General features: G+C 37.5%; 1 protein-coding gene across 1 annotated transcript in view; it reads right to left on the bottom strand.

Annotated features, from left to right (window-relative positions):
- Nucleotides 1–14,304, bottom strand: part of LOC134841266 (interaptin-like) — a 32,723-nt gene that overhangs the window by 13,700 nt on the left and 4,719 nt on the right. Inside the window, exons 3-5 of the mRNA XM_063857139.1 lie at nucleotides 8,334–8,542; nucleotides 7,621–7,736; nucleotides 6,452–6,577 (exon numbers count right to left, since the gene is read on the bottom strand). Coding sequence (XP_063713209.1) covers nucleotides 6,452–6,577; nucleotides 7,621–7,736; nucleotides 8,334–8,542 — 451 coding nt within the window. The remainder of the gene's footprint in view (nucleotides 1–6,451; nucleotides 6,578–7,620; nucleotides 7,737–8,333; nucleotides 8,543–14,304) is intronic.

Genomic DNA, 14,304 nt, shown 5'->3' with positions numbered 1-14,304 from the left:
GAGTAGAACTTGACTGAATTTTGATATCTACTGTTTCTGATTCCGGCTTAGATGTTGCTTGCTCTTGTTCCGGGTTGGCTGCAGTCGCAGCTTGATTTGTCCCCTGTTGTTTCTTGCTGCGGCCTTTCTTTTCCTTTCCGCTCTTCTCCGGCTTGTTTATGTTGTTTTCCTCTGTATTTGGTTTTGGGCCCGCCAAATTGGGTTTTGCTCTTTTGAATGCAAGATTCAAGCCTCCCCCGGCTTCTGTGTCCCTTGAAGTTTGGCTCTTCTGAAAGCGCTTTATTGGATTCATTGCTTCTGCAATTTCCATTTCTCCTTGAAGTTCGTCCTCCGATTCCATCTCCTCTAGTAGTTCTGGAGAACTGATTCGCTTAAACTTTTTTGTAGGTTCCGACGATGGACTTTTACTTGTGCTTCGCTGATTTTCTTGCGTCAGTACCGTTTTTGATTGGGCTATATCCGATTTCCTATAAATCGAACCGGCCGATGTCTTAATTGTTGAGTCCGTTTCTGAAGCGATTTTCCCCTTTAGTGGTCTGGTTAAGGCTTGTCCGCTTTTCCTTAGTGGATCCTTTCGAAGTATTGTCTTTGGTGGTGATTTACATTGATTTTCTACTTTGTCCTCCACAAATCCTTTCTCCCAAGAGTAGATCATTTCCTTTCGAAGATCGGGATTGAGTTGCCCTGTCTCGTCCACTAATTTCCTGTTGTCGTTTTTAGCCGCGTCCCTTCTTTCGTAGTTCCAGCGGGCGTTCGCCTCCAACAATTCCTTTAGAGCTTTGGCCCTTTCTTTGTCTCTGTCCGATGTTAGCTGCTGCTTGTGCAGTGGGCTTGTATCCCTGCTCAGTTGTCCCTTGCGCACTATTTTTAGATTCTCTCTCGACTGGTCAATTCTCCGTTTCATTTGAGAGGCCGTCAATGCTGAGCGTTCCAAGTGCTGTTTGTCTAAATAATCAGAATTATTTAAAAACCTATCCCTCACAATTTTAAATTCTGATTTTGGTAGTCTGCCGAAATGTGCTTGAAACGAAGATACTTGAATTGTTTTCTGCTTGTTCCACCGTAAATCTCTCATTATAGTGCTGAGACATAAGTTGATTGATTTATTATTTTATTCGAGCATCATCACTCCCAGTCTTCTTTTTATTGTTTGAATTGTACGTTCAACCAAACCCCACCGGACAGAATTTTTGCTCGATATTGAGTTCCGAACAGAATTTTTTTTAGAGTTTTTCCCTTAAAGCCTGAAAATTGGTCCGAACGAATTGATTCAGGGACTCCATGTGTGTCGATATATGATCTCAAGAATTTTACTGTGCACTTTCCACTTGTGGATTTTGTAACCTTCACTGATGGAAATTTCGAGAATCGATCTATAGCTACTAAAAGGTAGATTTTTTTTCCTTTTTGATTTTCTATAGGCCCCGCGTAGTCTAGTTGTACCTCCTGTCCCGGCTGCGTGAGCAGTGGCAGTGGTTTTGACGAATTTTTCGAAATAAGGTATTTTACATTCTTACCATATCTGGTACAGCTACGACACTCCTCTGCCAAATTCACAATGTCCTTATTCATGTGTGGCCACCACAGATATTGCGCTGCTCCCAACATAGCTTCCTGTCCTGGGTGCCCTCGATGTATTCGTTTCAGGGCAGCTTGTCTTAGTTGAATTGGTACTGCTAGCCGATTATTCACCAAGATGCAGTCGTCCTGAACTGCCATCTGTGACCACAACGGATTTGTATAAGGTCCCATCAATTCGAACCCTTGTTTGTCTCCTCTCTCTACCACTCGCCTGAGGCGGTCCATCCACGTGTCTTCTGTGGTAAATTCTGCTAGTAAGTTTTTGTCGAACAGTTTTGCGAGGTTGTCCAGGGTCTCTACTTGTTGCTGCTTTTGCAGTCTCTTGCCCAGTCCCTTTGGCGGTTGAATTGAGCACACTTCCTCCTCACTCTCCGCCTCCTCTGTGGTTGTCAGGTCCACTTCTATTACATTCACCTCACTGAGTTTCCGTTCCGCCGATGAGATCGGTTTAGGCGATGTTGAACTCGATTCGTGTTCCAAGCTGTCGCTGACTTCTTGGGTATGAGCCACCAGTTCTTTATTTTCCTGAACATTGTTATCTCCGGCTATTAACTGCCAGAATGAGGGCAGTCTTTGATCCGCTATTCTTTGTTGGTCCGGTTCCAACGACCATTTTACTCGTTGTGCATGACGTGTTTCGCTGTCGGAGCTGTCCCTATTTTTTCGGCCCCCTCGCATTATTTTTCTCGTACGTTGAACTGTCTCTGTGATCTCCTCCTCTCCCGAGAGTTCGTTAGTGTTGGAAAGTGATCGGTTCCACTTTGGGTCCATTAGACTTTCTTCGCGCTCCTCCTTCCGCCAATCTTGTGGTGAGCTCGACCACCAGTCTTATGATCTGTTTTCATTTCCTGACATCTCGATCCTTGAGTCTGTTTTTTCTCTTTTTCTCAGTACTGGTCGTTTTTTGATTTTGCAATTATTTAAGACTGACTGTTTGCTGGGTTGATTTGACGAAGAGTGATTTGTTTTTGGTGAACTGTTGTGTTTAGCTGTTTTTGCAGTCGTGGAAACTGTTTTCTCTCGTTCCGGTCGAGTTTTGTTCGGTTTTGACCGTTTTGGTTGCTATAGCAACCATTACTTGATGACTGTTTCCTAGAATTCCTTCTAGAACATTCTAGAACGTTTTCGTTCCGGTTGAGCGACCTTGATTCTTTAAGCCTACTGTTCCAGCAGTCGAACGCTTCATGAAAGGAGTTTATTGTCGCTACTACAAACTTTTCGTCTAATTCTGATTCGGGCCAGGGATCATTGAAAGGATCACGCGATAAATAATCAACTATGCCCATATCCCTCCCCGAAATGTGAACTATGTTGAACTGATATGGCAGTAACCGGTCAACCCACCGGGTTAAACGTGATCGGTAGGTCTTGTTCGATTGGTTAACATCCAATGCTGTTGTAAGCGCTTTGTGGTCAGTTGCGATGGTAAATGGTTTCCCCAGAAGGTAGTGTTTATATCTATCTACTGCCCAAACAACTGCCAATAACTCCAACTCATTTGTTGAATATTTTTTTCTTGGGCGTTTAAGTATCGGGATGCGAACGAAATTGGGACCCATAACTCTTCATCATTTTGTTGTTCTAAAGTAGCCCCTAGCCCATCATGGCTAGCATCGCATTTAACTCGTGTTTCACGATTTGCATCGTAATAGTGTACTTTCGTAATATTTGCCACAGCCTCTTTTATAGCATTAAATACTACTGTGTGATCATCTCCCCATTCGAATTTTTTCACCGGGAGTTTCATGTTTTTTAACTTTTTCTTTTGATTTTCTTCTTTAAGAAGTGGTCTTAATCTCTCAGTCAGACTTGCTACGTTAGGTATAAATTTAGCTAAGTGATTTATGCTTCCCAAGAATGACCTTAGTTGCTTTAGAGATTTCGGCGTGTTCAAGTTTACTACCGCTTCCGTTTTAGTGATTTTTGGTCTAACCCCTTCTTCTGAGAGATGATGACCCAACCAATTCACTTCTTGTTTGAAAATTTCACACTTTGATAGTTTCAATGCCAAATTTTCTGCATCCAATTTCTTTAATACTGCTTCTACTAAGTTTGCATGTTCGATTTCACTTCCCTTTGACACAATAAGCATGTCATCCAGAAAACAGAACGTGTTTTTAGCGTGGTTGATGGTTCTATTCATGGCCTTTTGAAATTCAGCTGGCATATCTGCTAGACCATAGAACCCTGTCAAGAATCTGTAAGTTCCAGTTGCTTTTCCGCCAACAATGTTAAAATTTCATTGCCTAGCTGTATCAGCAGCCAATTTTAATTGACTGTACGCATATTTCAAATCTAACACCGAAAAATATAGCGTACCCTTTTTGTTTTTGGTAACAATCTGGCTTACCCCATCAATAAGTTCATCTACATTTGGCATTTGGTATTTGTTTTTGAACAATTGTCTATTGATTGGTTTTGCATCCATTGCCAATTTTATTGAGTCGTCTTTCTTTACTGTTATCAAAATTGGAGCGATAAAGCAATCACTTGTACATTTATCAAGTTTTGTTATATGGCCTTCTGTCAACAACTTCTCGATTTCTTTTTCGACTTTATCTTGTATGTGAATTGGGATTCTTCTCCCCTTTTCTTGGATCGGACATAATGGATATTTAAATTTTGAACTGACAATGTGATTTTTCGAAATGCCTTGTCTTTCAAATAAGTTTTTAAATTTAGTGAAAAATTTTTCTTTCCAACCTTCTGACTGCTCGCACATGAGCACGTCAAACCTGGTGAGTTCTTTTGGCGCTGATCTTTGTGTAGTCACTATTCTCACTTGTCCTTGCAGGTCTAATCCCATGATGCATCTGGTTTTTCGTTCTGATACCAGAAAGGTTGCGCCCTTTACTTCCCAGCCCGCTGACCTCAGATTGGTTTTTAGGGCTCCCAGAATACTGATCGGTTGTTTATTGTAGTCCACAAATTTGGTTTGTAAGTTCAATTTATCGGACGGTATGAATCTCACTTTGTTTGATTTTTCCATAATTTCCTTTGTCGTGGCCCAGTTGAGAAATGAAACAGGACTTCCAGTGTCCACTGTTAATTGAATTATCTGATTATCTATTCGTACCATTGCCTTTAGTGATTTTACGCGATTCAATGTTGGATCGCGAATCGAATCTATTTTCTGAACTCGTACCACTTTTCCGTCTGGTATGTTTCTCATTTCGTTGATTCGGTCTTTCACATATTTTGAAACTCGCTCATTTTCCGGTTGGTAGGTTTGTATCGACATAACTTCAAATTCACTACATGACCCAACACCTTCACTGATCTGATCGCATTCCTCTACCGATCCTTCCGATTCTTCCGCAACTTCACTTCCTTGTTGGGATCTGCACATTTTAGCGAAATGATTGGGTTTACCACAGTGTTTACAGGTTTTCCCCATCGCTGGACAATTTTTTTAGGTGTCCCTGTTCAAACGTCCTTCCACATCTATTACATGGTTTTGTTTTCGTGTTTTGATTCTTGTTATTATTCTGTCTTTTATGCGTTTCTCTTCTATTTGGAGTTTTGGTTGTCCCCCCCAAATTTCGAACTGCCATTACAGGTTCCTGTTTTACCCTCACACCCGAGGTGTAATTGCTACTTGATCCCCCTGTAGCCGCAGCATTAGTCTTCTGAAACGCCATTGTGGTTAACTTGCTATGTTCGAATTTTATAGCCCTTTTTAAAACTTCCACCGGATCTAGAGTTTCGAATGTCAACGTGTCCTGCAAGGTCATGTTTTTCATTTTCGAGATGAACAGGTCTCGCACTATTTCATTTTCCAATGCTCCCAGTTCTGATCGGGCTGCTTGAGCAGTTAACGCTGCGTGGAATGATTCTAGAGATTCTCCAGATTCTTGCATTCTCGTAAATAACTTGTATCTTTCGTATATTACACATTTTACCTTTTGAAACGAGACTTCTGCCAAATCTGTTATTTCCCTGAACGTCATTTTCGATATTTCAACGTGCGGGTTCTTTTGTAGGAATCTCTTCTTTCCCTCTGTACCCAAAGATAAAAATAATCTTGACACCAGTTTCTTTTGTACTTCGTTGTAGAAGACATTGTGTCCGACTCGTGGGCCTCTTGTCTTTCTGTCTTCGTTCTCCAATACTACTCTATCCCTTGCTAGCTTATCTCTAAGAATCCTAGCGTTCCTCGCATCTTCGTTCTCCCCATCCCTGGGCGTTTCCGGGCGTGGTGGTGGTTCCTCGAATATGTCTTTTGGTTCTTCCAAAATAATCTCTGGGTTCACATTTTCTTTGACCGTAACCGCCATGAGAAATTGTTCGAACCAAATTTTAAATTGCCACGGAGGGTCTAGATTCGCTGATGCCCAAAATACCGGAATTCCCATATCCGTTCTGTTGTCTTGAGCTGCGAATCCTGCTGGCTGCGCCATGTGATATGCCTTGCGATATCGATTGAAAACAAGTTGTGATTCAATACTGTATTTTGGATATTGAATTTAGGTTTTCTGTCTCTTTTGTTTTGTTGTTGTACTGAGAGATAGATCATTGTTAAGAACTCTGATCTCTCGCTTGATCTCAGTGTCATCACTTACGTATGACCTTGAGCATACCATAAAATAATGATTGAGCACCAAAGGTTAGCTGTACATACGTATATAAATACTGCTACTGCAGTAGCGGTATCACACGTGCTATTGAATTTGTGAAAATTGGATCAAGAAAAATTGTTTTGAAATCTGCCATTGTTTCTCTAAAAAACTCTGAGCATTGAATCGATCAATTTTGCGCTGAAAAAAATTTCCCGAAAATCGTTTGGACTTTGATTTTTTTTTTGAATGGGTTCAATACACAAAATCACAGGGACTTCAAATTTATTTCTCTTTTGTAGAGTTACACCTACTGTAGAGTGTTAGCATCCTGGTTGATCTGGAACTCCTTCTCACTCTTGAAGCCCTGCAGGTCACTCTTCACTCTATGCAGTTCCCTCTCCATTGGCTTGTACTTGCCCTCCAACAGCAAGTTTAACCTACACAGAAACTCTTGTTGGTACAAAAATATTTCAGTTGAGTCCTTGAAGTACAGACGGGTTCCCGGAGAAACAATTATGGGCCTTAAGATCTTCGGAAGCAGTATGTACCTTTACATTTGATTTCTTACGTTTTCGTTCCTTTGCGGGAACTGACAGGTGTCATCTCATTCATTTGCTTTTTCTAGGAACCCAATTATCACCTTGTAACCTATAAACGCGTGTTAAAAGAAATTCTTGCACTGAGATCCGTAACGCATGATTTCGGATTTTATTCCAAAGGAGAAATGACAAAATATTCTAGAACCAGGCTACATTGTGACTAATTTGATGTGGCTCACTTGCTTGGCACTCAATTTTTGCGATACAAAAAGAAGAAAAAATTAGTTTTTTTAAACTTGAGAAGACAAGTTAACAAAAAACCTCAGATTTCTATGAAACTGACCGGAAATAATTTAGAAAGTAGATTAAAAAATAACTGATAAATACATACAAACTGAGCGGACAAAAACGCAAAAGCTGTTATGCAGCTAAAGAAATTAAATAATTTTGAAAAATTGAAAAACCAAAGAAAAATTTTCTTCGAATAAATTTTCTTTTGAAGATAATACTATTGAAAGCAATTGATTGCTTTAATATTGAATTTTTTAATTCATTAGCTATCTACCTCAATTTCAGAAGCATGCAAAAAAATTGAATTAGATTATGCTCAGATATATCTTAGCTCGATATGTCAGCAAATCGATATTAATCTTTTTGTCTAAGCAGTTTTAGCCCTCCCCTAAGGGTTGGCAATATTGCCCACGCAAATAATCATCAAATTGGTACTATTTTGAGACAAGCATTTTTGTCAATCGCCCCAAAAAACTGCTAAACAGCCTTGAGAACAACATATAATAGTTTTGAGGAGCGCGCGCGCCAAAAAACGCAATTTTTGTTGTACAAATTTCATAAAGTCCTCGAAAACGGCATTTTTGACCTGTTTCGTTTTTCAATAATTAGTTTAAAAAATCTGAAGTGTGTACAACTGCTTTTTAAATTACCTCGTTATTTCTTCCGCCGAGTTCCGTCCAGATTCTCTCGCCTGTCGTAACTGCACTTCCAGATTTTCCAAACGAGTTTTCAGCGACTCTTTCTCGGCTCGCAACGCCGCGTTCTCCTGAAGCAATTTTGGTCTGGACTTATTGGACAAGGAGAAATCTTCAGCCGGCGGTGGAAAATCATATTGAGAATTTTCAAACTGGTGTATTGTATAATGAGAATCATTCATTATTGAACAACTTTAGCCGCACGTTTTATAAACACAGTTTCACAGTTAGTTCAAAAGTTCTTGAAAGTGTTCAAATGAGTAGTAATTGTGCGCACAAATGAGCGCCGACCAAAACAAAAATAGTAAACATGTACTGTCTATACATAAAATATCTTTGAAGCAATCAATCCAAAATTAGAAGTACAGCTACATATTTATTTGAATTTGAGGGACGGTTCAGTCTGGTCTACGAAAATGAAGATGCAAGGGGCGTTAACAAATACTTGAATTAAGTTAATATGTCCCCTAACTGAACAATTTATGATTTTCCACTCCAAAATTTGAAGTTCGTTTTAGTGATTCGGAATTTTTGATACCACTGAATCCAAACGGCTTATAGCTGTTTTTTCATTGTGAAAACATAGTTCAAATTGCTTTAACTCCTCTGCGAATATTCGAGGGCGAAATCGATTATCTGTGTTTGTGGAAACATTTTTTAAAACTCACCTGCATGCCATTTTCGTGAATGCGAGATTGTGCATGTATGTGTCGACTGCACAATTTGGGGGGAGTTGAGTACCCCCCGACATTGTCAATCCCCTCGGGAAGTGAGTTGTGGATTGGGCGATGTTTCGCCATCCGTAACGAGGCAGGGCCATTGGGAGGAGACATCATCCCGTGGTGAGAGCGGGTAGACTGAGTTTCGAACTCCTGATCTGCATAATATGAACCTGGATGATTCGCCCATTTTTTAAAAAAACAAACCGTTTAAAATGAAGGCTTTTCCATGCAAATTCAATAATATAAGTGTTGCTCCACGACTTCTACAACACTCTTAGCCGTTTTGCACTCAACAACAATTAAATATCACATTAACAGGTATACAAGACTTTCCATGTAAGGGCAAAATTCTGAATGATATGACAGCATTTTAAAACGTACAAAAGAGTAGTTGGTCGCAAAAATTGACTTTTTTTCTTATCCCATGCCCTATGTCATGACATCCAAATTATTTATTTTCCTCAATTCAATTTGGAGCAAATTCTGAGCCGGTTCAATTCACAGCTTATGTTACGGGTAATTAGAAAATGAAAAAAATGCACAAAACAACTTCTCGAAAATCAGTCATGAGAATATCAGATACCCGTGTTGACCTCCATACGAAAAATCAATTATTATACAATTCCGTGCATAAATTTCCGAATTCATTAAGTTTTCGATTTTTTTAACAGAACTAATTCCTTTCCCCCTTTGACATTTCATCTTCAATTTAATTTTACCTATTAACAACGTTTACACTTTTTTTGCAGCGTTTACCTATTAACAACGTTTACAGTCCGAAGCTAGAAAAAATCCATTTTTGTCCATGTAAGTAAAATCAAAACATAAAATAAAACAAGCAAGACTGCTCGTATCAGGGCGAAGTCTCGAGTGTTCCGACTGCCTTTTAAGGTCTATGGAGCAGTAATAACATGAAAAAAAAACAAATGTAGTAAAAAAAGTCATAAATTTTGCTCCTATTAACAAATCAATTATGGCATATAAGCGTCCCTGAACCAATTTGGAACAATTTCTAGGACGGAATAAATCTCGCTTACACGTTAATAGTGCGAAATATATCGCGCGTCAATTGTCCCAAATTGGCCAAAATGGCAATCTTTAAACCCCCATAACTTTACGAAAAATGATCACAGGTGAAATATCTTTTCAAATTTAAGCTCAGGACAACAACGTTTTTTGATTGATATTTTAAAATTCGGTCGAAAATGGCTAGTTAAACAATCGAACATTGTCCAAAGAAAAAACCAACCCCGAACACAAATATTCCGTTACTTTTGTTACGAAAGTCGGAAAAACAAGACTGTTCGTATGAGGGCAAGTCCAGTCCCTAGCACGCTATTTAAAATACGGTTCCATGATGATCTACCCGATTCAACCGATGCCAATTTACTCTATCTTCTACAAATAGTTCAACTGCTCAGCGATAAATGAGCTGACTATTTTGGTTTGAGGTTGCCAGTGGGTGCGCTACGCGCGGGTTGCCACTTCGTGGCGATGACCGGCTCTAATTTTCATTTAGAGTCCTACCCTCTGTAGGCAAGCTCGCAACGCGTTGGCGCGACTGCGTCGATCACCATTTTGTTGCTATCATTCGGTCTTAATTTAGGTGTAGGTAAATTGGCGTAAGGTAAAATTAAATAGGATAAATTGCAATAAAGTTGGTTGTCCTGCAACCTTAAAATATTAAGTGACAAATTTATTGTCTAGAAACATATTATTAGGACTAAACAAATCGGAACTAATACTGAGACGGATCAAATCACCGATTAAACGTTAATAGCACAAACAAATTAAGCGTTAACTATTCTAAAGTATTAAATTTCGAAAGTTTTTTTGGTTGTACTCCCTCTAAGCGATGAAATTCAAAAATAAATTTTCTGAAACAAAAATTTGATCAATTTTACAAAATGCAGGTCTGAATGCAAATTATTGCACGAATGCGTATTAAAAGACAATTATAAACTCATTTCAACTGTGTAGATAAAATAAAACACTTAAAATGTTATGTACAGAAAAAAACTAGATCGAGATTTTTACAAAATTGCACTGAGCACAAATATTTTCTTCCAAAGTCGGAGCAATAATGAAGAACCAAAAATTCATAATCTGAATGCAAAAATATCGGCTATCTCGGCTTATAATACTGGCAGTGAAGACAAAAAAAAAGTCGACAGAAAAAGAATGCCTAGATTATAATTCTAGTCCTGTGCGAGTTTATAACCAGCATTTCAAGATTGAGTTTTTTTTCTTTACTTGGTACAAGACGGCAAACATTGAGAAGATGTTTCACCACCATGGTGAGATCTTTGATTATATTTGAAAATGGATTGAAACGAAAATCTTTGAATCTGGAAAAATAGCACAATGAAGGGAACCTCAACGATGACCAAGAGCAAGATATCACGCAAGAATACAAACTGGTTATCTTCTGATTCAGATAGAGCCAATTATGGCAATGAAAATTCAGCACCAAATATACAAACTCATCAAACAATCCGTTAAAATGTTATATTTTTTCCAGCTTATTTTGTTTTAAAAACTTTCAGTGGGCTTGCGTAAGAAGTTTTATAATGGAGAGTTTTTCTAGAGATGGCTTTTCGATCGAAAAAACAAGTTTTGTCTTAGTATCTTTTCAATTAGAATAATTTGAATTTTGGAGTTACCCAAAAACACTATAAAGAGTTTTTCCTAAAGTTGCTTTATTTTAGGCAAAGGGCCAATTATGACGTTTATGAAAACTTTTTGAAAAAATTGACAAAGTTTTTTTTTGCGGCGCTCACTTCAAATTTTGCGTAAATGGGCTCCAAAGGTGCGTTTAAAAGACTTTTGGCAGTTTTCAACCAAAAATGGATGTATTAAAGTAGTTTCAAACCAGAAAACTTCAAAACATTTGACAAACAGGAGTGAAAGGAGACGGTCTACTAAAATAAGTTAGTTAGAAAAACATACAATGGTCGACCAATACCCGAGAAGCTCTGAATTTTCTTCTAAGTGCTCGATATTAGATGTCAAGAAAACAGTCCGTTGGGGCATGAATGTTTGTGACCATCATGAACTTGAAAAAGAATACAAATAAAAATATAAAAATGAGCAGTAAAATGACTGAACAAACACTCTGAATTGGAAAAATTGAATAAAAATTTCTTTGATTGATGCATAAAAAAAACAAGACTGCTCGCATTTGAGCAAAATCATGAACAATACAATGGCTTTTTGTTGAGCCTACAACTAAACACTATTCCTAAAACGGTTTCGCAAAACGCTGTGTTAAATAGTAAACGATAGAATTTGCCTCAAGAACGACTTGGAAAGCGAATTCAACGTTCCGACTTTTGAAGAAAGTGAGGAATATATATGCTCTTTGTGGACCACTTTTACAAAACACTGGTCTCTCGAGAGATCGATCTCTTTATCTGCATGGGGCCAGCCGAGTCTGCCAATAGTATGTCTAAAACTGCTTTTTTAAAACCTCGCACTACCAAATTGGTCCAAACTGAATTGAGGCTGGTAACTGATTTTATTAATTTCATAAACGACTCAAAATGCAACATTCAATTTTTGATATTATCAGCCGACAAATCATTGTTTTGCCAATATTTATTTTATCTCAAAATCTCCGAGACCACTTAAAGGCCAATCGAAACATTTAGGGTTTTGCCCTGATACGAGCAGCTTTGTTCTTTTTTGCATCTGCATTATTTAAAAATTGATTGTCTATTAATTTTTGTGTTGAATTTTAAACATTTAACTTAAATTCACTATTGAAGTTCAAGCTTAGAAGAAGCAATTGATGTCGTGTTTAAATATTTGTCAATACTGTTTTTCGCGCTGGCGGAATAAACCCCCAGGAAAAAATCCCTCTAGAAAAAATTAACTTTTCATTTGCCTATAAAAATGTCCTCAAAAATTCCTCGAAAAATTGAGTATCTAACAATCCGTTAAAATGTTATATCTTTTCCAGCTTATTTTGTTTTAAAAACTTTTGAGATGGCTTGCGTAAGAATTTTTACAATGGAGAGTTTTTCTAGAGATGGCTTTTCGATCAAAAAAACACGTTTTGTCTTAGTATCTTTTCAATTAGAATAATTTGAATTTTGGTGTTACCCAAAAACACTATAAAGAGTTTTTCCTAAACTTGCTATATTTTAGGCAAAGGGCCAAGTATGACGTTTATGAAAACTTTATGAAAAAATTGACAAAGTTTTTTTTTGCGGCGCTCACTTCAAATTTTGCGTATATGGGCTCCAAAGGTGCGTTTAAAAAACTTTTGGCAGTTTTCAACCAAAAATGGATGTATTAAAATAGTTTCAAACCAGAAAACTTCAAAACATTTTGACAACCAGGAGTGAAAGGAGACGGTCTACTAAAATAAGTTAGTTAGAAAAACATACAATGGTCGACCAATACCCGAGAAGCTCTGAATTTTCTTCTAAGTGCTCGATATTAGATGTCAAGAAAACAGTCCGTTGGGGCATGAATGTTTGTGACCATCATGAACTTGAAAAAGAATACAAATAAAAATATAAAAATGAGCAGTAAAATGACTGAACAAACACTCTGAATTGGAAAAATTGAATAAAAATTTCTTTGATTGATGCATAAAAAAAACAAGACTGCTCGCATTTGAGCAAAATCATGAACAATACAATGGCTTTTTGTTGAGCCTACAACTAAACACTATTCCTAAAACGGTTTCGCAAAACGCTGTGTTAAATAGTAAACGATAGAATTAGATCAACGAACTTGCCTCAAGTATTTTCAGAACGACTTGGAAAGCGAATTCAACGTTCCGACTTTTGAAGAAAGTGAGGAATATATATGCTCTTTGTGGACCACTTTTACAAAACACTGGTCTCTCGAGAGATCGATCTCTTTATCTGCATGGGGCCAGCCCAGTCTGCCAATAGTATGTCTAAAACTGCTTTTTTAAAATCTCGCACTACCAAATTGGTCCAAACTGAATTGAGGCTGGTAACTGATTTTATTAATTTCATAAACGACTCAAAATGCAACATTCAATTTTTGATATTATCAGCCGACAAATCATTGTTTTGCCAATATTTATTTTATCTCAAAATCTCCGAGACCACTTAAAGGCCAATCGAAACATTTAGGGTTTTGCCCTGATACGAGCAGCTTTGTTCTTTTTTGCATCTGCATTATTTAAAAATTGATTGTCTATTAATTTTTGTGTTGAATTTTAAACATTTAACTTAAATTCACTATTGAAGTTCAAGCTTAGAAGAAGCAATTGATGTCGTGTTTAAATATTTGTCAATACTGTTTTTCGCGCTGGCGGAATAAACCCCCAGGAAAAAATCCCTCTAGAAAAAATTAACTTTTCATTTGCCTATAAAAATGTCCTCAAAAATTCCTCGAAAAATTGAGTATCTAACAATCCGTTAAAATGTTATATCTTTTCCAGCTTATTTTGTTTTAAAAACTTTTGAGATGGCTTGCGTAAGAATTTTTACAATGGAGAGTTTTTCTAGAGATGGCTTTTCGATCAAAAAAACACGTTTTGTCTTAGTATCTTTTCAATTAGAATAATTTGAATTTTGGTGTTACCCAAAAACACTATAAAGAGTTTTTCCTAAACTTGCTATATTTTAGGCAAAGGGCCAATTATGACGTTTATGAAAACTTTATGAAAAAATTGACAAAGTTTTTTTTTGCGGCGCTCACTTCAAATTTTGCGTATATGGGCTCCAAAGGTGCGTTTAAAAACTTTTTGGCAGTTTTCAACCAAAAATGGATGTATTAAAATAGTTTCAAACCAGAAAACTTCAAAACATTTTGACAACCAGGAGTGAAAGTAGACGGTCTACTTAAATAAGTTAGTAAGAAAAACATACAACAGTCGATCAATACCCGAGAAGCTCTGAATTTTCTTCTAAGTGCTCAATATTAGATGTCA

Source organism: Symsagittifera roscoffensis, chromosome 3 (assembly GCF_963678635.1).
Source record: "Symsagittifera roscoffensis chromosome 3, txSymRosc1.1, whole genome shotgun sequence".
Lineage (NCBI taxonomy): Eukaryota > Metazoa > Xenacoelomorpha > Acoela > Convolutidae > Symsagittifera > Symsagittifera roscoffensis.
This window is presented reverse-complemented; position numbering and strand designations above follow the sequence as displayed.